The 26,811-nt window shown below is 38.5% G+C and overlaps 1 protein-coding gene across 2 annotated transcripts; it reads right to left on the bottom strand.

The window, feature by feature from the left end:
- Positions 1-4,349: 4,349 nt before the first annotated feature.
- Positions 4,350-26,708, bottom strand: DNAAF10 (dynein axonemal assembly factor 10). Of its 2 annotated transcripts, XM_017654751.3 has the most exons (8): positions 26,218-26,708; positions 18,393-18,493; positions 16,479-16,609; positions 14,192-14,293; positions 11,897-12,012; positions 11,069-11,203; positions 8,806-8,903; positions 4,350-6,365 (listed from the first exon to the last, which is right to left on the bottom strand). In XM_017654751.3, the coding sequence occupies exons 1-8, from the start codon at positions 26,554-26,556 to the stop codon at positions 6,158-6,160; spliced, it is 1,230 nt and encodes a 409-aa protein (XP_017510240.2). In that variant the 5' UTR covers positions 26,557-26,708; the 3' UTR covers positions 4,350-6,157. The 2 variants fall into 2 exon arrangements, with proteins under 2 accessions (XP_017510240.2, XP_017510241.2); XM_017654752.3 differs by lacking the exon at positions 11,069-11,203.
- Between the last annotated feature and the right edge of the window lie 103 nt (positions 26,709-26,811).

Here is a 26,811-nt window from a genome sequence, read left to right as displayed (position 1 = left end):
CTTCAAAGCCCACATTCTGTTTTGCTATGAAAGGCCTAGTGTGAGTATTCTTACGGATAAGGAAGAAAAGTTGAAGACTTAAAATGAGGAGCAGGAGGCCTGAGAGTCCCAGCCTGCTGTGAGGGAGAACGGAGTCCCTCTGACTACACGGTTTCCTCCATGTTGCCTGTTTCAGCTGTGCACTCGCTCCACAGCCAGACTGAGCAGGGGAAGCTCCTGCTCACTGACTTGTTCATGCAGAATTAGCCTTTGAAAGCGACGACCATCTCCCATGCAAAATCCAAGCAAGGAAGGTGGGGAGACAGTCTGGGAGTTCTGCAGGGGCACTAGTCCATATGAAATCCTTACTTTGAGAAATCCTTCATGTCAAAATCATAAGTTACAGAAAGAAGTGGCAGTGGTAGTTGGAAGCACATAGTAGTTACAAAGCAATCCCTCACTTTATAAAACGCCAATGTTTCCTCTTAGAAGTTAGCTCTCATGGTGCACTAAAAATAAAATTGGATCTCTAATAAAGCTAAGTTCGTAACTTTTGGCTAATAAATCCATTGGGTAAAACAAACTTGGCCATGCTAGGCCGTTTCTTTTCATAAATACATTCGCATTTGGGGAAGAAATTTTCGTAAGGTAATGTCGTTCTTGAGGTCCAATTTGACTTGTGTGTACACTACTATGGATTTTTTCCGGCTGCATTTCAAAGGCAAAATCCATTTTCTTGCGGTCGTCAATGCCCACACTTCCCCACAAGGGGGCAGCGTACCCCAGGGTCTTGCGTTACCACAAAGGCCTGATACGCAGAATGCAGGGCCCTGGAGTGCCTTCTTCCCAGGAGGAAGACAATTCCCTAAAAAAAAAAAGCAGATCTCATAGTGCCTCGGCATAACTGAGAGCTCTAAGTATCTGCCAGAAACTTCTTGGCTGTTCCCATGCAAAAAACGGACAAAATCGTTTTGCCCTTAGACAATAACAGAAACAAATTATTTTTTCTATACCAATACAAAAATATATCCATCTCGATCACCAACGAAAGTCATTTTAGGCAGGTACCAATACACACTAAGTCATAAATACATTTTTTCCCTGAAACTGTCTTTTGTGAGTTTATAGAAACGCAGAAGGTAAAATGTTCAGTTCATGTTCTGCTGAGCGTGTCTTTGGACTGCCAGCAAATGGACCTAGTGCTTACGGTTTGACACAAAGTATTATTAAGTAAAAATAAATTCCCAGGAAAAGAAATTTAGGATAGAAGATCCGTTTGAGTTTTTAGGAGGTATTTCTCCTTCATATTTTTGTACTGGTGGGGCTTCCACTAAATGCATGGAAAGAATAACAACAGTGATTCAACAGGTCAGGAAAGCAAGTGATTCACCTGTGCCATTGTCTCCACCATCTTTGGGAGGAGATACTGTCAGAAAAAGTACATACTGTATGGCTTAAAGAAGCATGAATTGATAATTCCCTAGTTTTCACCTGTGGGAGAGCTTAAAGCCAGGGAGACTTTATGCTTGGCTTCCTGTTACACTATGGGAGAAGCCACATATGTGGCTTCTCCTAATACCATTTTTCTGTCTCCCTCAATACCAGGACTCCTGGATGTGAGTTGTGAATATCACTGCCCAGAATAAAGTCTGTCTCTCAGCCTTGCTACAGTAGGTGGGACCACACGAGCAAACCATGGTCAATGGAATGAAACCAGAAATGGTATTCTGTAAAGTGGCAGGGTATCCTTTTTCTAACATTTCCTACTTTGCTGCTAACTGGCATGTGAATGTGATGGTTGGAGCTGGAGCAGCCACATTAGAAGATGAGGTAAAAGGCCATAACAAGGATGGTGAAAAAAACAAGGTAGAGTCAGGTCTCTTGTAACTGGGAGCCACCATAGCAGCCTGGACTGCCTACCTAGATTTTTATAAAAGAAAGAGAAAAATATATTTTGGGGTTTTCAGTTACCTGCAGCTGAACCTAGTCCTCATCAATAGAAATACCTTGAGAAAACAGGTCAGAAATAAGACAAACGTTTTCCCTAGTTACTCATTTTGTCTTTATTTCGTTGATCACCAATCAACATTTATTGAATGTTGTATGAAGGGCATTGCTGGGTGATCTAGTTTTAAGTTGGCTTAAGGAGAGAGTTGGATCAGGACACAATAAGCAAAGCTCATTGGTTAAAAAAATTTTTCATGAAAATCTCTCCAGCATTACTGAATCAATGCAGCTGTATTTGGTCACAACTATAGTTTTTCTGACATCTGTGTTTTCCCTGGTAGTTTATCCTGAATCTCCCTTTATGACTTAAGACCAGAAAGTCAAAATCTCTTCCTGCATTCACACTTGATGTTTGATTCAAAATATGCAAACCCTGTGGACAGCAGCACTAATGGCCATGGCATTGTGCAGCTAGTCTGCATCTGTTCCCTCTGTGTTGTTCTGATGAAGAACCACCTACTTTTCTGGTTCAAGATTAAGAATAGGCATTCTTTTCCCTCTAAATCCTTAGATTTAGGCTGTAAGGATGTGTGGCAGAGACTCGCAGGGTCTGGATAAAATACAGTTTGTGTGAGGCCACTTGTCCACCTGGACCTCTTCAGGAAAGATAAGGGGGAGTCCACCGGCCTGAGAATCTCTCGCACTGCAAGCAGCACTCAGGAGCATGGGCTGGAGTGGGGTAGGGTGCACTGTCCTAGCAGCCCTGAGTCCTCAGTGGCTGGGTGATAGGCAGGTGCCAACAGGTCTGTGAACAGCATGAGCCCAGTGCTCCCAACTCTCTGAGGAGGCATGGTCAGGCCCCCCCAGTTTGTAAGGACTGCTGCACATGGCCCAGCTCTAGGGGAGAGCTCTGTGCAAATAGGGGCCTGGCAGCCTAATCCCATCCAGAGTAATAGGGGAAGGCTGCACAACACAACCAGGGTGGCCAGACATTCAGGGAGGGGTCTTCCTGGGCAAAATAACCAACCAGTCCTTTTTAGAAATGGCTAAAAGCCAGCTGCCCACTCATCTTTCAAACTAGCCATAGCAACTGGATGGAGACTGTGGTATTACATTCAAGTTGTACAAATCAGCTTTATATGCAAGGCCTACTTCACCTACTTTAGGAATTCTAGTGACCAGAAAAAAACCCCCATGTCTTACATAGCAGCACTTGCCTGGAAGTGCCTAGGCCCCATAATTACTGCAGGAATTCCCGCAAGGGCTCCGTGCCCTGCGGAAGGAGGATGGCAACGAGTGCGGTAGCTGCGCGGCACACACAGTCCCCAAGGCTCCCACCACCCCAGGTGGGTATTCTTAGGCCTCCCAGAGGCCCGGGTGAATACTCTCAACATTGCCCACGTCTGTGTGTGAGCCCGCACTCACAGGATGCCATCGGAACAACACAGCGCCTCAGGTAAGCTGACATGAAGAAGAGGTACCCCAGCTGGCGACTGGAGCACTGTGGCTCCTAGGAGTCTCCTCCCTCATGGATTCACATGAAGTGCTGTTTGGTTTTTGTATATTTGGTGAATATGGTCTGGGGCAGTAGCACCTCATCATTTCTTCAGATACTGACAAAGCCAAGGATTGATGGGGTCCACACTGAGGTACTGATGCCTGGTCTAGGGGGCCAGCTGGCCTTCACAGGGCATCACCAACAACTGCTAGTAGCTCCTAACAGTGTGATAAAGCTCATGAGGCTCAGAGAAAATGAATGTCATGACTGACTAGTCATGTCTGCATTAGGTTAGTGGCAGGAGTGGTGTAGGCAGATAAGCAGGATAGGAGATCTGCATTGCAAGTAACATACTTCATCAATTCTAACAAACCCATCACCTGCTCACTCCATTTTTATATCCTTGAAATGAAGATACATCTTATCATCACTATGCCAGATTATATTTTCCAAAAATAGACACAGTATTTCAAATCACATACACTCTTCCAGAAACCAGTCAAGCCCCCATTAAGAAGTGGAATTTATGCCCCCTTTCCTCAAACTGGGGGTGGAGAGTGTTTTGTGAGTGCCTCAACTGAAAGAGTGTCGCAAAAGTGACACTAAGTAAATTATGAACCTAGGCCATTAAAAAATGATATTGCTTCTCTACCTGGCCTTCTCCTTTGGGATGCCCATCCTTGGAACCCAACCACCATGCTCTGAGGAAGCCCATGCTATGTGGCGAGGCTCCTGGTGCTCAGGTCTGGCTGAGGTCCCAGCGGACAGCCAGCAAGGTATGTGAGAGCCACTATGGAAGCAGATCCTCCAGCCCTAAACAAGGCTGCTGGAATGACAAATGATGCTGAATGGAGCACAGACTGACCTTCCCGGCTGAGTCCTGCCCAAATCAGAGATTCCTAAGCAAGTAAATGACCATTACTAGTTTAAGATACTAAGTTTTGCAGTGGTTTATTACATAACAACCAACAACTGAAACAATCCAGGTAAAGCAGGCAGCAACCAGGACAGTTCTCACGGCCTGCATGCGTGCACCCAAACTTATAGAGTTTATTGAAAGAAAACCCTCAAGACAGTAAAGAAGCACATTATAAAGAAATGTACCACCACCATTTTTTATGGTGGAAGGACAATATTGTAAGGGAAAACAGGAACATTAATGACTCAATTCAAAAACTGATTTAGAGAGATCAGACTGAATAGGAAAAAATAGAGGAATACCAAATTTATTTTCTATATATCTTGCCTTTATAAAGATGCACAGGAGTGATACATAATGAAAAAAACCTGATCTAAATAAGACTAAAAGAACATTCAGTGAATATTAGAGAAATGCTGAGTGACAAAAAAGCAGTCTATCTGTTCACTGGCAGCATTTTCCTTTTTCAGTGGTGTATGATAATCATACAATCAATGACATCTTAGATTCAATGAAATACAAGTATTGTTTTTGACGTGAACCTCTCCAATCATGCTACCAAACACAGGTGTTCTACAAAAGAATTTCACAAGGTTTTCACTTGTTCTTTGAAAGTGGAAAAAAGACAAACAAAAAAACTCCCCCAAACCCAGCAGGAAACAGCTTTTTTTAAGCTCAATTTAATTTTTACTTCCATAATTTTATCTATAGCATTGTGCTACAAAACATTTCAGGATTTTTTAAAAAAGTTAAGTTTCTGAATTTAATATTCTAAACAAGTGGCTTTCCAAGAACCCCTGAAATCACCTGAATTTTCCGTATTACAAATGTTTCAGGCAGCTCTGTCCTGTGAATGGGGAGGAAGGAGGAGAGGCTTAATGAAAGTGTGACTAAAGTTAATACTGCTGAGCTTCAGTAGATGGTGAACATTAAAGAAACAAAGTGAATGAAGGTATTATTCAGTATATTAAGTATTTATACTTAATTAAGTATTTATACTTATTAAGTATTTATAAAGCAAAAGAAGTGATGGTGTTGGCTTTATTACTGCTGTGAAGCTAAAAGAATCAACTCATCTATAGATTGCTAGAACAGAAATTTATTCATAAAATATATAAAAAGGTTTGACAAAAAATAAGGGTACAAAACCCTCACAATCTTGTGTGCATCTCAACATCACTACCATCAACAGCCCAAAGTCTCACTGATTCAACTCCTTTTTTTTTGAGTAAAAAAAGAGGTCTTTGTAAATCAAGTATTTACTGTATGAGTTATACTGCTGGAAACAGTTACCCAAATCTAGTCTGACTGTGCTACTTTGGTAGTTTTATAAAGTAATATTCTTTACAGAAACTTACAGACAATGAAATCTCTCAAAGTGTGTTTACAAAGCTTAGTTCACAGTAGTTTACCAAAGCAAATTATTTTAAACCAAATTAAGTGATCCCTACCACAATACTGTGAACACTAAAACACAAGTGTTATGATAAAATAAGTAGTCTTAGGGATGCAGAACAAATTCAAAATATGCTTAAATATACACAAGTATTTACTCTTTCTTAGACCTGGAGGGGAAGGAACAGAGCTGGCTCTGGAGAGAGTGGTGGCCTGTGGGCAGCAGCAAGCAGCGGCCAGGCTGGTCCCAGAACAACCGCTCGACATTGTACACCTGGAGACAGGCCAGCCCAGAGGTTTCTTCGGGAGCCTTTTTCATCAGTCAAATTCCCCTTTGTTCCAAGACAGTTAGAGAGTCCCAGAGAGCCCTCTGAATTCTACAAGTGCTCCTCTGGAAGGTTTCAAGTTCAGTCTTCAGATCAAATTTTATGGAGTTTTGTAACAATCAGTACTCTCACCATTTGATCAAATGAACTACAGATGCAGAGACCCCTTTTATCTGGACTCCAGTCCAAACTGGAAATGGGCTGCGTTGACAAGGTGACGTTCTGGAGAAGGCTGACAGAACCTGCTACTCCCATCTCTACTCCCTCGGAATCTTTCTTTGACCGCTGAATAGGATATTCGCTGGAAACAAAGATCAAAGTGATGAGAGGAAAAACCTTAGCATTCTCCCTATTATTTTTATACATGTACTCCAATATCTCTATTTTTGTTTCTCAGTTGATTACTGGAACTAATAAATACTTAAAGAATCTTGCTAATGTAGAACTGTATGCAAATAAAGTGACACTATTTCAACTTCAATCTCAACCCCCAAAAAATCCTATGAAGGGCTGGTTCTTCTAAAAACTTGAATATCATTCTGTTCAGTGTGAATCCATATCTTCTCTTTTAACGTGAAAGTTCTAGGTTGACCTAGCATTCTTTAATGAATTTACTCGGTGCTCTTGATAATCTTCCGTTGTAATTCTCCAGAATCAGCTGACTAGATGCCATGGGCAAACCACATGTGCAAAAGCTGTAAGTAACATTTGCAGAACCTCACCCACACACATCTAGAACAGACCCTGGTTTCTAACCCCAGAGCTCCACCAGACAGATCCAAGCCTAAGGACCCTCTGGGTCCCATTCCTATGGGAAGGCACTGCAGGGATGAGATTTAAGACAAACACCATTGCTTCAAAAAAGAAAAAAGCAATTCCAAGAACACTGGTTTTCCTTCATCAGAAAACATTATTTATAAAGTAAGAAGAACTGAAGGTTAACTCTTAAATACTATTTGGTTTAGATTCCAGAATGGGTGGGGAAGAAACATCCCTCTCCCCACAGAGATGCATTCCTAGTGAAATACAAGGGTCCCTCTCCTCATAAAACCTTTTAAAGCCTGTTACATATCAACCATGACACCATTTTTATTTCTGAAGTTCTCATAAAGGGCTAAGAGTCTAAGGGGCACAAAGCAACTCAGAAGCAGAGTAGAAATGGAAGAAATGACAGATAGTAACCTACTTGTCTTTCTTCCCTTCAGACCCTACCACTTCTTTTGATTAAAAGGAATAAAATATTCAGATGAATAAACAGTTTGCATAACTTTTCATATGTCTCTTGGTGAAGGATGCAGTTCTTCAGTATTTAAAAGACAACATGTTTTTTGAACCCACCATATTGTCTATTAAAATTTTAGGAATATATGTGTATGTTTCAAATATGCAAAAAAATCAGCATATGGGGGTCTATTTTTTTTAAAAAAACAATTTCTGAATAACTTGATGACTTCCTCTAGGAATTTCTGGTTAGGTTCTCTGTAAATATCTATAAGTTAGTTGCTTTGCTATCAAAGGAGACAAGTGGAAATAAAGCTAAGTATCATTTTACTTTCTCCTTTGCTGATAGAATACTTGACAGCAAAGCTCCAAACCAACTGAAGATTAGACTAAATAGCTGTTAAGGTAAGGAGTAAGGCTCATATTGAGATAAACTCCAAATTTCTAACTGCATTGAGATCCAACTTTACACTACAGCAAAAATTCTAGCTGTAAATGCATTTGTACGTCACATAGAATACAACTCCCTATGTGGACTACAAAGAAACTTTGGGACTCGTTCCTCAAGCAAGCCACCTAAAGAGCTTGGTCAAGTACAAAGTGATGTGCAGCCGCTTGGTTTAACTAAGGGGGTTGGCAGAGGCTAACAAACAAGGAGCGGAGACTGGGCTGGAAGAATCAGAGGAGGACAAGAGGCGAGGTGCTAGGAAATGGGAAATTACCAGATGACTTACCTGCCAGACATTCTCTCAGAACTCTTGAAACTTTCCCTGTGCTTTTTACTCACAGAAACTATGTAGTCTTGATCTAAAGCATTCACCTTAACTTTCATTTATGTGCATGTGTTGTGTGGTTTTTTGCGTTGAGGGATGTTTAGAAAAAGATACATACACCATTAACTCCCAATTTTATCAGGCCTTTTAACTAAGTAGCTAGCTGACCTAGGATCTGTCACCTTAGGGAGCTGTCACTGGCACTCCCCCAGCTCACAGTATGCAGAAAGCAACCCAACGACAAGACTTTTCTGGAGACTAATCAGAGGCCTGGACTCTGTGTTGGTTCTTTTTTGGTGATGTTACCTGAACTTGGGCAACTGAATTATCAGGATTAAAACTCAGAACTCCAACCCTTTTCCTGTTTTCTAGAGGTAGTGTTCTAAGGACCAGATGGCAATATTTCACAAAAGCCTTTGGTCAAATTTGTCATATTAAAAAAAAAACAACTAGCTAAAACGATGATTTCAAATCTATGAAAACAACTATTCTGAAGCTATTCACATATATTGGAAGACACAACTAAAATGACAAATAGATTTAATGTCAAGAAGACATTATTTACTAAGTATAAATAACTATAATAATAAAAAGGCTGAGAAAACACTTACATAATACCATAAAATTTAAAGTCATATCAAAATGAGCTCAGTAAAAAGAGGAACAGAAGATAATGAAGTTCAACCTAATCCTACTTCCACCCACACGTAGCTTAAAAAGGAGCGATGTGCACTGGGAGAGACTTACTACTTCCAGAAGTGCAGGCTGCCAGCACCCCCAGCTGTCAGAAAGAGCTCTCTGTTCTGCGGCAGGTGTCGGACCTGCCACACTGTAGATTTGTGAGCCTAAACAAGAGAGGAGGCAGCACAACTAGTTTTTAAGTTTATATAATAAACAAAGACTGCCCTAGAAAGGAAACTCTGCAAATAGTTTTTCTACTATAATTTCAACTGTTACAAAAGTAATTACAGTTATTTTCAGGCACGTCTTTCTAATGGCTGGAGATTTGTAAGAGTCCATCAGAAATTAGAAAAAGCATCATTTTTCTTCATTGCTTTAAGAAACTAAGTTCTACATGATTAAGAAAAGATGTTATCGATTAAATGGGCATTTAAGTTTATAATACCATGAGTTATGCAAATAGATTTTACACATTTAAATTTTTCTAGCTCATTCTAAGGGTGGGAGAACCCTCAAAAACAAAGCATATAGTTTCTCCTAAAGGAAAAAGAATAGACTGAGTTTTTTTTCAACAAACTATGTTTTAGAGCAGTTTTAGGTAATAGCAAAATTGAGTGAGAAGTACAGAGTTCCCATATACAGAATGAATTTTAACTTAAAAACTCCCAGAGCCTTATCTTCAATTGATACCACTTGACTTGTCTAGTCTTCAAAATCAGGACCATGAGGACTTACAGATAGTGTTTATGGTCATAATAAGCCAAGGCCTTACTCAGTCATATTAAACTAAAAGACAAATGGCAACTGGAAGAAGGTTAACAGTTTGTAAGCACCTCAATAACAGAAGTAAAATCAGTATTAAGAGCGCAGCATTCACTGTGAGGACCCTGAGGAGAGGCAGGGAGGGCGAGGCATGAAAGACTTCTGCTTTGTAGGAGTGAGACTTGCCGACTTGATCTAAGTCACACATAGACACTTCACATTTTAGTGCGTGATTAGTCTTGACATCTGACACTAATAGTCTTTTAAAAGAATTACCATTAGCAGATAAAAACACATTTCTCAAAATGCACAAAGTGTGTGAGAGTCCTCAAATGATTAGGTTCATGCTGTTAAATTAAATTTTCTTTTTGTAGTTTAAACTTCTCTCTTTCTTCTGAAAGTTGATCAAAACCAAAAAGCCAGAGTTTGGGAAATGACCACTTAAAATACACCACAGTCATTGAAAGATTTAGCCAAGTACTGGATTCATTAACTATAACAAAAAATTTTGGAGACAACACCATGATTTATAAAAAATGAAAGACGTGTTGCAATTGTATATGGAACAATTTAGTAAAGTGCTTTATGTTGTTGATAGATATTTAATATATTCTGAAATGACAAAGCAAAACAATATTATACTTTATAGCTACCTTGCTAAGAGTTTAGTTCATCAGGCAGTGATAGTAATTTACATGCAATAATAATAATTATTGTAACAATAAAATAAGACAAAATAGAAAGGTTTGAGAAGTACTAATAAATCCACAATGGAGGGAGAGGAGTGAATTTTTCTTTCCTGAGCAACTTAAATATATTTTAATCTTATGGAAATTAGCAATCTGTAACTGCTCTTTATTTTTATACTTGAGGAAGCTGAGTCCCATTTCCAACCCATCTCTTACAAATGACAGGATGTTTCAGCATGAATTTTATGCAATCCCCTACTCCAGGCATCACTTTTTTTTTTCTTTTAGCCAGTATTTTCCCTTTGTCCTACTTTCTTCATCTATTTTTCTGATGTTGTAATACTGTATGTTTCCTTTGGAATAAGGCAAAGTATGTATGTATGTATATGTATAAATGAGTATTTTTACAACTACTATGTAGCAATCATAGCAATTAGTACTTTAAATAATTGCATTTAATATAGCAAGCGGGAATATAAAATAAAATGTGATGATAGGATATAATGTATATACATTGATATATTTTGAAAAGTATGTAATTGGTTATTAACACAAATGTTATTTACTCATTGGAAAACACCAGACTATTTTGTTGGTCAAATCCTTAACATCAGCTAGTTTTTTGTGATTGCTCTTAAGCTCTAAAATAAGACTCCTAGCCAACTGAGGCCTTTACTATATAATCAAGAAGTCTAAAATTGATAAACTTTAGGAAAGTACTCTTTGTACAGACCAACTTTTGTCACAATCCCAGAAGACAATACAAAAAATAGGTCCCTTCATAGAAAGACCTGGAAGGAACCTTGGTGACTTCTATTTATTAGTCAAACAAGCTATGAACATTCCTCTTCATAGAAAGATATTTCCCTCATATTTACCTTTTCTGAAACAGAGGCAAAACCTTTGGTGGGATGCTGTGTTCTCATGTCAAAAACATGAAACTTTCCTTCCAGAGATGTAGCTACTAACTTATTCATACTTATGTCCTTTCTGTCAAACTCCAAGCTACATACCTGAAAAGAGAATATTTACTATTGATGGTCTAATTATTCAGGAGTTCCTTTTAAGTAAAACAACTTTAAAATTATATGCTCATAAAGCATTTTAACAATCATTTTTATCATTGGAATCAATACATCAAATACTCTGAGGCAAAAAAATTTTTCTTGGTTAATAGGATTAACAAGGCATTCCTAGATATTCTCTGTTCAGTAGATCAATTTGGAGAGCCATAATTTAATTGCTAATAGTTATTACATAATTATTTTATACAGCCAAGTCTGGGCTGACTGAAAAACAGGAGGGAACCACATTCTTCACTAAAAGTGTACAGCTCAGGACCCAGAACTCTGAAAGTACTTGGGGAGGCTGTTACAATTTCAGGCTTTCCAGTATTAGAAAAAAGGCCTCTTACCAGCTTATTTTAGTAGCACACTGTACGGCCCACAGGGGTCCACAGACAGGCTGCAGGGACTGCTGACCCACCCAGCATTGTCACACCATACCTAGGAGTGTGTTCACCTTCTGAAGAAAGGATCCATGATTTTCGTAAGATTCTCAAAGGGCTTAGCAGCCCCAAAAGGTCAGAACCACTGGTAGAGAGGCTGTACTGAGATAAGTTATTAGAGGTGGTTTCCTTTTGTAAGCAGTTCAGAGGTAGATGAAACATGCTCAGAGAAAGTAAAAACAATCCCAATGTACATTACCCCATTTTTTATGTTCGTCTCCCACCGCAATGACATATTTCTGAGATCAAACAGTTTGATATCCCCATTGTCATAGCCAGCACAAACAACACGTTCCTCTTGATTATAAGCATTGCCTGCAAGTCAAGATACAACATTTCAGATCTTTATAAATGCTAATTTGAAGGCTGCTAATATAATCTTACAAAACTACACATACACTTTGTACCAAATCAGATAAAAAAATAACATTAGGCAGAATCTCATTTTCGTAATCATTTACTAATGACAAGACATCATGATTATTCATTTGGTATCTAATAATTTTTTTTTAAAAGTTCATTCATTGAGATTCTGTACTGAGGGGATACATGAAAGTATTTACTAGATCCTAAGTTGAAAGCAAATGTTCTCTCTCTATTACATCAGCAAAGACTAACAGGCCAACTGTAGTTCAAGTACAGTAGGGTTTGGTAGAATAAATACAGCTATGCATCTATTGTTTCTTTGGCAGTAACTATATTTGGATACACACAGAAACTACTTTAAAGTTATTTTGCAAAATGCTGTTCTGGTGTTGTCTTTTCAAGGAAACCTGTAACACAACAAAGCTGTAACACACTTTGATATAGTTTTGGTTGTAGGGATGATCACACATGTAATAAGTTTACAATCTGTAAATTCATGCTGCTTGGATCCAGGGATTTTTTTTCTGGAGTACCTCTGCTACTCATCTGTCCCCACTACACAGTGCTAGCTTGGTCTTCCTAAAGCTCTGATCACATCTCATCCTTGCAGAAACCTTCAAGGATTTACTACCATGTTGACACCATCTAAACACTTCTGGCTGTGGCCCTGAGCCATCCTTAAAGCTTTTCCTACCACTTCTACGTATTTCTTGGGCACTTTTTAAGCTATTCCTTATGCCTGAAATTTCCTCCCAATTTCAGTGGTTCAAGTCCTATATATCCTTGGTCTGAGGTCAAAATGTTCTTCCTTCCCAGCCATTTCTCCCTGGGGATTCCTGCATTCATCCATCCATGACTCTTGTGACATTTTTCACTCCAACCTGGTACTATAATTAATATAGATATCATCCCCTCTTTACTAAACTGTAAGCTTCTTGAGGCTAGGATGTGAGTCTTTTCACCTTCGCAAGCCCACAATACTTGGCACATACTGGGCATTCATAAGATATTCCCAAATCAATGGGTAAATGTTTTTTTAACTTAATATCCCATATTTAAAATTGCACTTATTTCCCGTAGATCAATGATGAAAGGCTTTAACAGACCCAAAGATAATCATTTTTTAATTGTTATATTAATGTTTAGGTGATAATTCTAAATATTTATCCTGAAATTTCTCCTCAAAGTATACATGTCTTAAGTTTATATATTATTGCTCATAATATAAGAATGCTGTGCTTGTACATTTAATCTTTTAGAATTTCCATACAATAATTTATTTTTGGAATTGGAAATCTAAAACTTTCCTCTTAATAATGGTGCAATCTCAAAATAACATAGAAAGTTAAGCAGTTCACATATATTGTTAAATCCCATTTTTAATGTCTGTTATCTACACAGGATTATAATAGGAAAAGGGAAAAGAAAATAGAGGTTTTAAACTAAGTGTGGCCTATATCCTTTAGTGGCAAAAATTATTCTAATTTTGGTGCTCAGAGAGAGACACAATGGCACACATCAATTAATCCTACAAAATCAATCTTCATTTTAAGTATTAGTAGAGTAACACAGATATCCAATTATAAGAAATGATGTTGTAATAGCATAACTATAATAAACATAACCTGTGTAGAGTATAATGTAAGATTTGCTGGGTTACCATTTGCACCTGAGGCTCTTCTTAGCTCCATTAATAGCATCTGGTTATAAATTAGGTCAATATGATCTAGTTAAACAGAAGTACATAGCAATAGCAAATATTTTGAGCACTTCATAATCTAAGCACAATTCTATGCACTTTATATGTTTTAACTGATTGAACCCCCATAACGGCACTATTGGGTAAATTCTATTATTAGTTCCACTTTATAAATGAAGCAACCAAGGAACAGAGAAGTTTGGTTTCTTGTCCCAAGATACCAAAGCCAGTCACAGAGCCAAACAGTAGCACAGTGAGTATTCAAACCTTGGCCCCAGAAGTTGACATTAACTACCATGTCTATTTGCCTCAATAAGCTGTCACAATAATCCACAAAGTAGACCATAAAAAGACCATCAGGACTTTCTTGAAGCACTGTGCTTTTTTACTATCTGATCCTTCAAATGCAAGGGGTCTTGAATAATTTACCAAATGCCACAGTCCAACAGTCTCTCTTGTTTTCTCCTTGTACAGGTTCCATATTAGCAACAGGATCATCTTTTTGTCTTGGGTCCCACACCTTCACAGTTCCTGCCACGAGTAAAAGTGAGATGGCAAAATTCAATAGTAAATGATGACATTTCTCTTCTGCATCTCTTTCTATGGCTTCCTGTGGTGTACATGGCAGAATTATAGATGTTATTACATCTGAAAAATACATTTTTATGACTTCTAATTGGGCAAATTATATATAATATCAGAGATACTATAATCCATATGCTACTGTCTGACTTGATTTCCAAATTAATAGCTACACAGAAAAGCCAACAGCTGGTTCCTAAATTATCGAAGGTATGGTAGGCAAGGAAAACACAAATGTACATATATAATTCAAACCATGCCTTATTTTCTTTGAGCCTAAAACTAATGTGCTGTTTATTTGGAATACCAGTGTCATCTTAATTTTTATTTTTTCCTTACTACCCATATAAGCAATGGCATTTTTTCTTATACAGATGAATAAACTCATTTTTCTATTTATGATTTTTATATGGGTTTTGGAATACTATCTCATATACAATTAAACTTAATTTCCCTGTGGCAACAGAGAAAAGGGAAATAGTAAATAAAATTAACAAATAATTCTTAACTTAATTTCAACTCCGTTATTTTAATGCAAATTACAGGACTACTAACTAAATGGCATCATTGCCTATGAGAAACACAAAGACACTTAATAAGGTGGCTAAAAGGCAAGTAGCTGAAAGAACAGGAAAAGGGCAAAATATCCTTAAAAAGGGTAATAAACTCAGAAAAAGAGGAACTTTCCCACTAGATTTATCTCCAAGGATGAAATTAAGTTGGTCATTAAAAAGGCAGCTTTAAGGAGAAAAAAATTTCTCACAAATGTGACAAGGTTATTAAATTACAGGGTTCATACAAATTGATGATTCATATTAAGCTTATAACAGTTAAGTGAGCTAACAATGTGCACAATTCACACAGCAAAATTAGCTACTAAAGAGATACAGGAAGACATTAACATAAGTTGGAAAGAAAGTACCATTTTTACCTAAAAAATATCAGGGGGAAAGATCAGTGCTGGCAGAGTAGTCTGGAGCTCTACCTCATCTACTGGAGCTGACAATGTAAAGGGTACTTTGGAAAGTTTGACAATAAATTTTTTAAATCATAAAAAACTTTTATTCCAAAAGAGCTATATGTATGATGATACTCATTTTTTTACTCTTTGTAAGTCACTCTCCCCCAAAAATAAAACACTTGGAGCAAACTGAATGCTTACTAACAGGGGCATGGTTCAGGACACTGTGACACATCACCGGATAGAACATTATACATTTAGCTATTGAAACAATACTTTTGAAAAGTATATGGAAACAGCAACATTTGTATATGACAAAACATTAAATGAAAAATGTTAAGATAAAAATCACATTCACACTGTTAACTACATAAAATTGTATATAAGACTAGCAAGGAAAACAAATCTAATGGGTATGCTAGTATGGTAGATTGTTATATTCCATATTGCTTTTTTTTTTTCCATATTGCTTTAATGATGTAAAAAACTGATGTCTAAAGCACAATCACTCTTAAGTAACTCTTAGAAAATTGCATCTCGCTTTTCTTTGTAAAATAATTTCCTCACGGCCTCAGACAGCCATTAAGAAATTAGCCAAGCCCACCAAGGTACCAAATTTCTATGTGCCCCTGGTGAAGAGGCAACAGTTGTGACTCCTTTCCAGTTCTCAGAGCAGCTCTGGACATCAGAAGGCCCGTTTCTCGGGAGTCACGCCGGGCTGGAGAGGCAGAGCTGGTGCCCCTGGCGCCTTCTACAAGGCTCGGCGGAAGGATCGCAGAAAGTCAGTGTTCAAACAGCCGTCAAATGACAATTTTCACAAGTACTAATTCTGCTTTTTAAAGAAAGAAAATGAAAAGCTGCCACCTACATTATATCATCAGCCGCCTCAGAAACCTGTAAAGAAATTTTAAGTCCTCCAAGGTTCATAGGAAATTATGGTTATTTGTTACACTTGCTCAGAACTAAAATAGTAAGTGCTTGCCTCTCTCTCAAAATACCCTAAAGTCTGAAACAACTGAGGGCTATGAAATCAAACCTTCCTATTAAAAAGGTAGGCTATGAGATTTAGTGAGTCGGGGTTTACTGATGAGGGTTTTCACATACAGAGGATATACCACTGCATAGAGATTTATCTACAAAGAAAATTTAAGTACATAGAATACTTTGACTTACCATCTCGACTGCCAGTCACAATTTCAGGTGCTCCTTCCCCGATTCCTAGTCCACCTACACCATCTATAGTATTTATAATTTCTTTGTGGCCCTTTACAGAATATACTGGGATATCTGGAGCTTCCAAATTCCTAAACAACAGAACAGAGCTTCTGACTTACTCCACATGTCCAAACATTTGTCCACTACTAAAATTTAACAATGCATACAATATTTAGATTTTTGTTTTAAAATAAGGGTTTTGCTATGAAGGTAATTTATACATTTACTTCCAATTTTTTTCTCTCCACCTTTGCTTCTTTCAAGCCCTCAATGAGAATTGTCATGGTTCAACTTGGAACCCTAATTCCTGAGCCCCATTTACTTTGTGGTCCTCAAAGATGATCTGCGTAGAACCTCAGCACAGGGGTTACCAAGTGTGCTCACCAATTAACGCAGATACATGGCCTCCTCCCCAGACACATCGGATGAGCATCTCTGGGATGGGGTACCAAATCTGCTGACGCTCTGGGACAAGTCTGATAATCACTATTTTAAATATAGAGTAAATTCAAAGTGATCTAGAATGTTTCCAAAGCAGGCCTTAGTAGTTTGATCTTGAGATTTTTGGGAAGGATAACATGAGTAGCGTTTACTCGGTCTACATTTCTTTCTTTACGACGTACTATTTTCCATACTGATCATCATCTATATTCAGCATATCATCATTCTGGTCACAATAAATATCAGTCAAACTGGCTTAAGTTTGTCTAGTTCAGATTAGTTAAGAGAGGAACATAGGAAAGTACCTCCTTCTAGGTGTGTCTGGCTGGGTGATGAATGGCTCAAGCAGGTTACATGAACACATCCCTTTTCTTGCCTCCTTCCAGTCCCCCTTCTTTTGTTTTGCTATTAGAGCTTCTATCCACCTTGCTCTTTAACTAGTGAGTTTTCAATAACATACTTAAAAAAAAAATGAATGTAGTTATTCATGAAATGTAATCCCAACTTAATACTAGGTCAAGATTTATTAGTAAAAGCTCACTAATCAAAATTTGAGATAGCTCAATCTAGAGACGATGTTCCTCTTTGTAGTGTCATTGTGAGAGAATCAAGAGACTTGTTAGCACTGAGGCTCTTTTAAAAGAACTGTTTTGCTATTTTTACAGATAGCAAAACATTTTACAGACAGCTTTAAAACATTACTTAGAATCAAGAAAGGTCACATTAAAAAACATGAGGTAGAGAAGATAGTTTCTTTCTAGAACATTACTGTATACTTTAAATAATTACAATAAGAGATATTCCTGAAAAGTAATTAAGGAGAAACTTCAATTAACTAATTTAAATGCGGAAATAATTCTAGGTAAAGTATGAAAAATTAGAGGCATTTGGTACAATTGTAATTTTGCTCACTCAAAACAGGTTTATCTTTATTTAATCAACAGATGTGTTCCTAAAAAGTTGTGCTTAGATGTTAGCTAAAGCATTTAAAAACGTTTTTTTAAAATAAATTGGGAGTTCTATATTAAAAACATTAAACGATAACTGTATCATTCTGTAATACCTAATGTCTTGCTGAAATGTAAATATCTAATTGTTCTTGTCATGTATGTGTACTTTTATATATTGTATCCTTCAAGGTGGAGGGGAATAGCCTTTATTTACAAATACAGGGTATTAGATGCTAGTACCAAACAACATGTGTGGAAATAAATATTGATAACATTGTTCAAAATATCTAGAAAATAGGTTAGCATTTTAAAGTGGATTTTGAATTGTGAATCTAGAAATGTATAATAAAAGATAGTTTTTGCATTTTTAAATAATTAAAACCGAACAAGGAAACATTTAAAAATTAGAACTCTTTCAGAGAAAGAGTAAGAAGAAAGAAATTGCTTGTCTCACATCTTAATACTGATTAAATAATCTTACCATATATGAAGGTTTCCAGCAAAATCTCCAGTAGCTAAATATCTCTGCTGTAAAGAGGCTGCACCAAATGTTCCACATTTAATGGGTTTGGCCTTTTCAATCTTGATAAAAGAGAGGGAGAGAGGATACACTATTTATGTAAGCAGATATTTATAATCCACAATATGTATAGCTCTATTACAGAATTTAAATAAAGCACACAATATAAAAAGCAATTAAAATGTTTTCTGAAAAAGATAATCATGCTTTTCCTTTAGTCATTTTTCCAGGTTTAAAAGTACATGATCATCAAAAAGAATGAGATTTAATTTTGCCTTTCTTCTAATGAGACAATCAAATGCTGACAAGTCTATCATCTCCATTGGTTTGCAAATATGAAAATTTCAGCATGTAATAAGGTATTCTTCTTTAAGATCCTCGGTAGAAATGAGAACATAGTGAAGATATTATTCTCTCCAGTTGGCTACAGGAACAAAACTTGTTTATGTGTCTCTTGTAGCTTTCCCTGAAGAACCCTATAAATTGAGAATGTTTATGTCCTGCTCACTCTGAGACCATAGAGATCTGTGTATACCTGTGTGTACCAAAGGCTCTGCTATTAGTATGGATTAGCCAGTCTTCTGAGGTTTCTTTAAACGGCTACTGCTCCAAGTACTACATATAATCATGTTATAAAGTCACCATATACTGACGCACTATTTAAAGGATGTGGCTTATGGACATCACGTGAAGAACCTATCACCAAAAGGGTCCCTGGAAACAATCTAACACCCTCTTGTCACAGACGAAGAGCTCAGGCCTCCAGCTTTACAGATTTGCCCAACTCAGGTGTTCAACATTTAATGAGTTCCCACTAAAAGCAGGTCAATGAAGTAGGCAGAAGAGGATATGAAAATGAATGAGACCGGCCGTCCTTCGAGGAGTTTACAACCCAGTTCCTACCTGACTCCTCTACTTACACACATGCACTATGCTGTTGTCACCTACCGCCATACTTTTGTGGGTCTTCCACTGACCTTCTTTTACTTCCGGATGCTTCCCATTTCTCTGATGCCCCCACCCACCTAACTCCACATGCACAGGTCACTGGCGCCTGCTTTTCCTGCTGCCTTGGTTGGTCCTTAGGAACTCTGGACAATCTGGAATTAAAAGAGGCCACTACTCACTGCCTGCCCCATGCCACACTGTGGCCCTGTATCACCTTCCATTTACTGTCAGCCTACATGGGGCAAAACTGCTCCTCCTATTCAGCTGCTTACAATCTTTAAATGTTTTTATTCTGAATGTTTACAAAAGCAACACACGTTTCCTATAAAAAAGTCAAACAACCAAAGTCTCCCATTGCTGCTCCCTAGAACTGATCCCTGTTCTTCTCGACCTTTTCTACACATTTACAAACACATGTAGGTTTGTTTTAATATAGGGAGGATCATAATATACTTCCCTTTCGCTTAATTTTCTTCACTTAACAATATATCAGAATAAACTTTTCCCTCCACAGACTTCTCCAGTTTCTAGGGTATCTCCCCTTGTAACCTTTCAGTTCCTGGGCGAATCTTCATCCTTCCCACTAGGTTGGCTTGTTTCATATAATTTAACAAATAATTTCCCTGCTACTTCAGCGTGTGGCCGAGCACTTCCACAGAGGATATATCACACAGCAATTTTTAAAGAAGAAGAAAATAAAATTCACTTAAACTATAACTGAACTTTTCCTTCATAGTTGAAAAGACACCACTATATGGTATAGGGCTTTGGAAACTAGCAGCTTTGTTGAGCTTTCTCACTGTTTTGGTCTGGACAAATTAGAAGTTACTATGTAGCCAGGTCTAAAATAAAGCCCCCTTGTAAACAAAGTCGGTCATCCACAATAACATGGTTACAAAAGGCTGTACTGATGAAAAACACAGAACCAAAGAATAATTATTTTTCCTTTAAATGCATAGGTGGTTCGAGATAGCATCAGTTACCTACAGTATCAGAAAATCGATATTCAGTTATTTCAGTTATTTTTCCAAGTTTTATAAGAGTATCTTACAACGTGGCAACATAGGGAATCAAGATTTTCTCAACTTAACAATGCAGTTCCCAACTCCAAATCACTTCTGTTCTCCCCACCATCCCCCAGATAAAAGTGCCTGAAATTAATACAGACAGTGGTATAGCACCTAATCACTACTAACACAATTTCTATGGTTAAAGGAATTCAGTTTCAACTTAGGCCAGCTGATGGAAGAGCTACCCACTCCTTCCTCCCATTTGTCTCCCATTGGACCCAAGCTCTAAGTCACTGCTAATGGCCCCCACAGGCTGAGGCAGAGGGTGAAGGCAAGCCTCTGAGGTCAGCAGCAGGTGGGCCATGATGGGCAGGAACGTGGTTCTAGGGACTCAGGGGATTAGGACCTGTGGGGAGTTTGCATCATATATTGATATAACTCTCTGGGAAAATTCTCAGAGAAGACATGGGAAGACAGGTCATCCACTTCCTTCTCTTCCACCAGCTGTAGCATTCTGCTTCGTGTAATCTCACTGCTATCACCTGGAGCCACGGATGGGGCTTCTCTTCTTTCCAGGCCACAGAAGAGGTAAAAGCTAACCTCTACTGCTCAGTCCCTACAGTAAGTGCACAGTTAAGATTTTATTGTTGCTGGTAATAAAAAACTGGGAAGCAAAAACTTCCCTCCCTGTGTTATTTCTTTACCTAACTTTCACCTTTAGACCCTTTCGAACAGAGAATACTAGACTGTGCTCCCAGAACACACTGATCTTCTGGTAACCACATAAATTCTCCCAAACAAACAAAAGAGCTAATGGATGCTTTTCTCAAGTTTAAGTTTTTTTCAAGTTTTTTAAACTTGTCTGCTAGAAGCTACTAGCAAATGAACACCAATAAGAAAACCTAGAAATGAGGATAAAAAAATTTATGCATGGTTACTTCTTGTGATGTAAAGATCAGAATACAGTCATTTTTCTACCAGAAAAACCCTTCCTTGTGCAGAGATGGAACGGACTATTCCAATTATTTCATGGTGCTTCAGAAACAGCACAACCATTTCCAGACGTTCTGACACCTGAACACATCTAAGAATCCCCACCTTAGAAGGAAACCAAACTGAGCACACTCCATCATGAAAGACCCTATACTAGGTATTTTCACATCTGTCATTGCACAAATGCTAAAAGTGGGTCTTTATTACAAATATAATGGAATGAAATAAAATGTATGTACATAGAAGGCATAGACTCACAAAAGTGGCACAGGGCCTAAGGTATACTAAATGTGATACAAAGCCCTTGGAAATCCAGCGTTGCCTGTCTCTCTGACCTCATTTCCAGCACCTTCCTTCTCTCTACTACACTCCAGCCATGCCTGCAGCTTTCTTTTTCCCTTCAGACACACCGAAGTCATTTCTACCTCAGGGCATTTGCATCTACTGTCCCCACTACCTAGACTGCTCTTCCATCAGATCATCATATCTTCTTTTTTCTCCCAATTCATATTTCCATTTAAATGTCACCTTCTTTAAGAGGCTTTCCCTGCTCCTCCAATCTGAAGTGGAACCCCCAAATCACTAACTGTTTTATCTGCTTTCTTGAACTTAGCAATAAACTTATTTTATTCATTCAATTACAGTGTCTATCTCCCTCTAGATAGATCATTTCTAGAATGATGCAAATGGGACCTTGTCCAATTTGTTCAATACCTGGTAAGTGCCCAACACTTGTTGAATGGAAATATAAATATCTATTAATCTGTCTGACCTAGTGCCAGGGAGAGAGAAGCCCCCGATGGAGTGCACACTCCCATTGCTCCCATGTTTTCACGTGACACACCAGTTTCTGGTGTCATTTATATGCAATAATGAGACCAGTATCCATATGTTGAACACACGTATCAGATACTATTTCAGATGTTCTTCTAAACTAGACCACCCCTTCTCTTTCTAACACACATAACTACCAGTTAAGTACATGGGCACCCCTTTCCAGATGAGGAAACAGGTTCAGAGGACTAAGACTTGCTCAAGGTCTCTGTGCCAGGTTGACTCCAAGCTCTTTCTACTAAACTAGGCTGCTTCCAGGACTACATGTAAATCAATTAAATAAACATTTTATTATGTAGCCCCTATTCTGTAAACCTGCAAGTCATTATAAGTACCAAAGAAATGTTCCAATCCTAAAATGGTGAGGTAAATGGTATAGGCCTGAAGCAAACCTGCTTTTAGATTTCTGTCCTTGGGTTTTTACCTTCATTCCTATCTTTACAAGCTATAACATATATATTTATGCTTCATGTTCACTTTCTCCTTATATCAAAGAAACAAACAAATTTATAGACACTAGTGGTCTTGTACAAGAGTCAAACTAAAATATAAAAGCATATTTAAATATCTGCACAGTGGTGAAGATTGTGCTTTGCTGAGAAGGGCTGAGCTATGCTAGCGAATGGACTTAAGAGAAGCAGACTTGTTTTCCCTTTCCTCAGATTCACAGCAATTACAATAGTAGCTAAATGAAGAGGCACACTGGAATGAAGGTAATTTTTTTATAGTTCATAATAAGGCTCCCTCCCAGCCCCAGTTAAATATTTTACCTTTGGAACATAAAAGATGGAAAAAAATGCAGTGGTTACTTAAATTTTTTCTTGCTAGAAAACTGATTGGTTTAAAAAAAATGAAGATTTTGGGAAATTTGTTTCACAAAGAAAATCAGTATGGTAACTTCTTTTACATGGTACAGAAATGACCATCAATAATGGTCATATTTAGCCTGTTGGTTCTTTGATACAGTAAGTGAATGTGATTACAGAAGCCCATGATCAATAATTCCCATGAGCTATTTTTGTTCTGTCTGTGGGTGGGTCTAGTACATCTTGTCAGTATTTCCTCCTCCACATCCTGGCACTACTTAATTAACATCAAAAGGTTTAGTCAACCAAATGCTAACAAGCGGTGAATTCAGTGGCATAGGGCTGAAAAAGCGGAACTTTATTAGCTTATTAGTAGTTTAAACATTCACAACTATGACTCCATTTCTAAGGGCCACCCCTAGTCCTCTGTGCCAATTAGAAAAAGTTGCCCTTTATAGGCTAATGAAGTCTCACACTTCTAAGGCTTGATGAGAAAAGACATGGATTTCAGCTTCCATGTGCACCTTTGGTCACACCTGTTTTGGTGCAGCAAACTGCTCAACTGTACCTGGAGGCCCTGTCCTCATTCCCTATCCATCCTCAGTAAGAAGGTAAGGATGGTGTCAACAAAGACCCACTTGCTTCCTTCACCCATTTTTTTAACTTGGATGCATGGGCTTTGGAGTACATGGCATGAGGTGTTTCCACAATGATAAAATCAAGTGTGTTTTCTAATATTTTAGTAAACAGTTCATCTACCAGGCAGTGAACCCTGGTAGTCATTAGAATCATCTGGTTGAGGTTTAAACAATACTGATGTTCAGGACTCACTCTAGTTTAGATGCAAGAGTCTGACGGCATCAGAACTTCTAGAGGTGGGACCAAGACATGAGTATTTTAAAACACACACACAGAAAAACAGCAGCAACACAACACACAACAGATTGAGGCAGTGAGGGCTGAGAATCACTGAGACTACATTTAACCTGTGCTCTTTTCCATTGCACCTCCAATCTGAAGTGAACCCCACATTGCTACCTGTTTAGCTTCTTTCTTGCACTTACCAATAAACTTAATTACAGTATCTACCTTTCTTTCTAGAATGATGCGAATGTGGCCTTGCCCCAGATATCTTCTATTTGTCACAACCAGATGCAATATAAGTTCTTAAATATGCTTTTGCATTTGTTTCATCCTCTTCAGACAGTAGACTCTTTGGAAGGGAGTCATCTTTCAAATACCTTTGATCCTTAGCATCGTACCTTGAAATAGTAGATTCTCAATAGACAGTTTATGATATAAAGAAGACCCAAAGGTAAAAATAGGAAAAGTAGTTATACCTAGGATTAAGATTATGAGTGATACTAATTTTCTTCTTTTTCCTATCTGCATTTTAAGTGTTTTATCATGAACACATATTGTTTAAAAAGTAAAATTAACAAATAGAACTACTTCACTTTACAAAATAAGTGTTATTTTTGAAGTGTACACAAATTATTTAAGTCACAAGTCTGTAGATGCTCTCTGGGGTCTGATTGTTTTATTCCTAATACTTCTCCTTTCAGTTCCTGTATACTATTCCAATTTTTCCCATTTGTTCAAACCTTGCCCCCAATTAAGGATGACTAAAACAATATTTAAAGTTCCCAAGTTATAGCTTTTTACAGATATACATTCACTCATTCTTTTAACACGTAATTTATTGAATGGCTACTCCTTACAAACCACTAAAGACACTGTCCTTGCTCTCCAAGAGTTTACAATCTAATTACAGATAAATGGGACAGAATGATCCACGTGTGGCACAGATAAGTACCCTAGGAATGCAATGTAAAGGGCAGTTACTTTGTGTGGGGGTCAGGAGGGAACTTCCTAAGTCAATCTGAACTGAACCTTCAAAGAGCACCAGGTGACTGGGAGCTAAGTGCTGAACAATCTAAAGAAAGGTGGAAAAAAACAAGTCATGTTTAGGAACTCTGCGGAGGTGCCTGGTTAAAAAATACAAACTGAACAGGAAACTGGCACTCATAGAAATTTAAAGTGCGATGGGGCTTTACATACCTTCTGATCTAAGCTTGCGTATCCAAAATGTATTGATTCATTATCTACCAGTTTAACCCCAATCTCCTTCAAGCAGATTGTCTCGGTGGCGTTTGATCCCTGGAGTTCTCGACCTTCCCTGTAGTCTATCACAACCCTAAACACGTCAGTATGACTTGACCCATCAGGGTATTTTTAAAACCGTAAACAGGCATAAAAATGTTAACATCATTATTCTCTAATTCTTTCACTAGCAAACTTTACAAAACTTGTAAACCGGATCTTGTCACTCCCTGTGTAAAGTCCTCCAATAATGTCCTGTTTTTCTTGGAAAAAAGGTATAAATCTTTTAAATGACGTACAGATCTTGCGACCTCTGGTCCCTACTTATTACCTGTATCTGAAGGCGGATAAACTCCCACTGATGAGCATGCTGTTTCCTCTGGAAACCTCCTCTACTGGTTTGGCCTAGTGAGCTTTTCTACTCATCCTAAATCTGTTTTTACTCTCACAGAACCGTGTTCCTTTATGTTAGATAATTCGCCTCGGTTTGTATTTATACATTCTGGATTTGATTATTTCGCTGATTCCCTCTCCTACTAGAAAAATAAACTCCACGAAATCGGGGAGATCGTGATTCACATGCCTGGGAATACCAGGTAATCAGTCGATACTTGCTGAAGGAATAAATGTGTTAGGTTGTCTCCACCAATCACACCGCAAGTATCCTGGTGGCCGCTTTGGCTCTGCTTGTATGAAAAGCATTTTATTAACACGGGCCTTTAAAAGATTCTCCACAAACAACTGCGCACTGCCCATAAGGGCTTCGAGTTTAGACACGAAGTCTTAACGTCACTTCCCAAGGACCTCGCGCTGGACTGGCTGCAGGAAGGGGCCGGCGGGGCGCGGATGAATTAGTTCGCAGAGAATTCAGGACTCGGACAAAATAGCGTTTTACGTCGAAGTATTCTTCAGTCTGCGATCAGCTTCGTTTGTCCTCCGCAGCTTTAACTGTGTTTTGAGGGTATGCTGAACGAAAACTTTAGCAAATAGAAATGCAGAGCCCTCCCACCCCCATTCCCCACCGGAATCAGCACTCGCCCCCCAACGGCAGTCCCATATCCTGGAACTGGGCAGTTTCGACCCGGCACCCACCTCCCGAAGCAGCTTTAGGTCACCGTGCTGGATCTCGTACAGCTGAATGACGCCAGTGCCCCGTGCGAAGTTGCCCATGGTCACAAATTTGGCGCTGCAGGGTACCCACTTGCAGTCAAACACCGTGTAGTTGAGGCCCTTCTGGATATGAGCGATGATCTGAGGCTTCTCGAAGGCCGACATGGTCCAGCGGATTTCGCCTCCAGCAACAGGCACACCCAAATATTGACAAAACACTAACCGGGAAACCAAACTCCAAACAGTAACGACAGTTAGTCCCTCCTGCTTGCCGTTCTCCCCCTGACGCCCTAGCGAGTTGTATTGAGTTGTCCAGAACATGCCAGATGCGGTACTGAAGTCACCAAGATTTTTCTTCACCTACAGCGCGAATTTGTTAATCACTTTTACCTATGCTTTTCGCATATGCACATAGTAGAGAGTGCAAAAGGCTGTGAGTGGCGGAAGAGAGGCAGACCACAAGGACAGGCATATTTTAGGACAGCCCACCTTCCTCTTCAAAAAACACAGTATCTTGCTTCAGGTCCACCGCTTGGGACTTCTCAGAAAAGGGGGCGGAGCCCTGAGGTGGGTTGG

The sequence above is a fragment of the Manis javanica genome, chromosome 1, assembly GCF_040802235.1.
Source record: "Manis javanica isolate MJ-LG chromosome 1, MJ_LKY, whole genome shotgun sequence".
NCBI classification, from domain to species: Eukaryota; Metazoa; Chordata; class Mammalia; order Pholidota; family Manidae; genus Manis; species Manis javanica.
The sequence above is the reverse complement of the archived record's forward strand: the minus strand, read 5'-3'. Positions and strand labels throughout refer to the sequence as shown.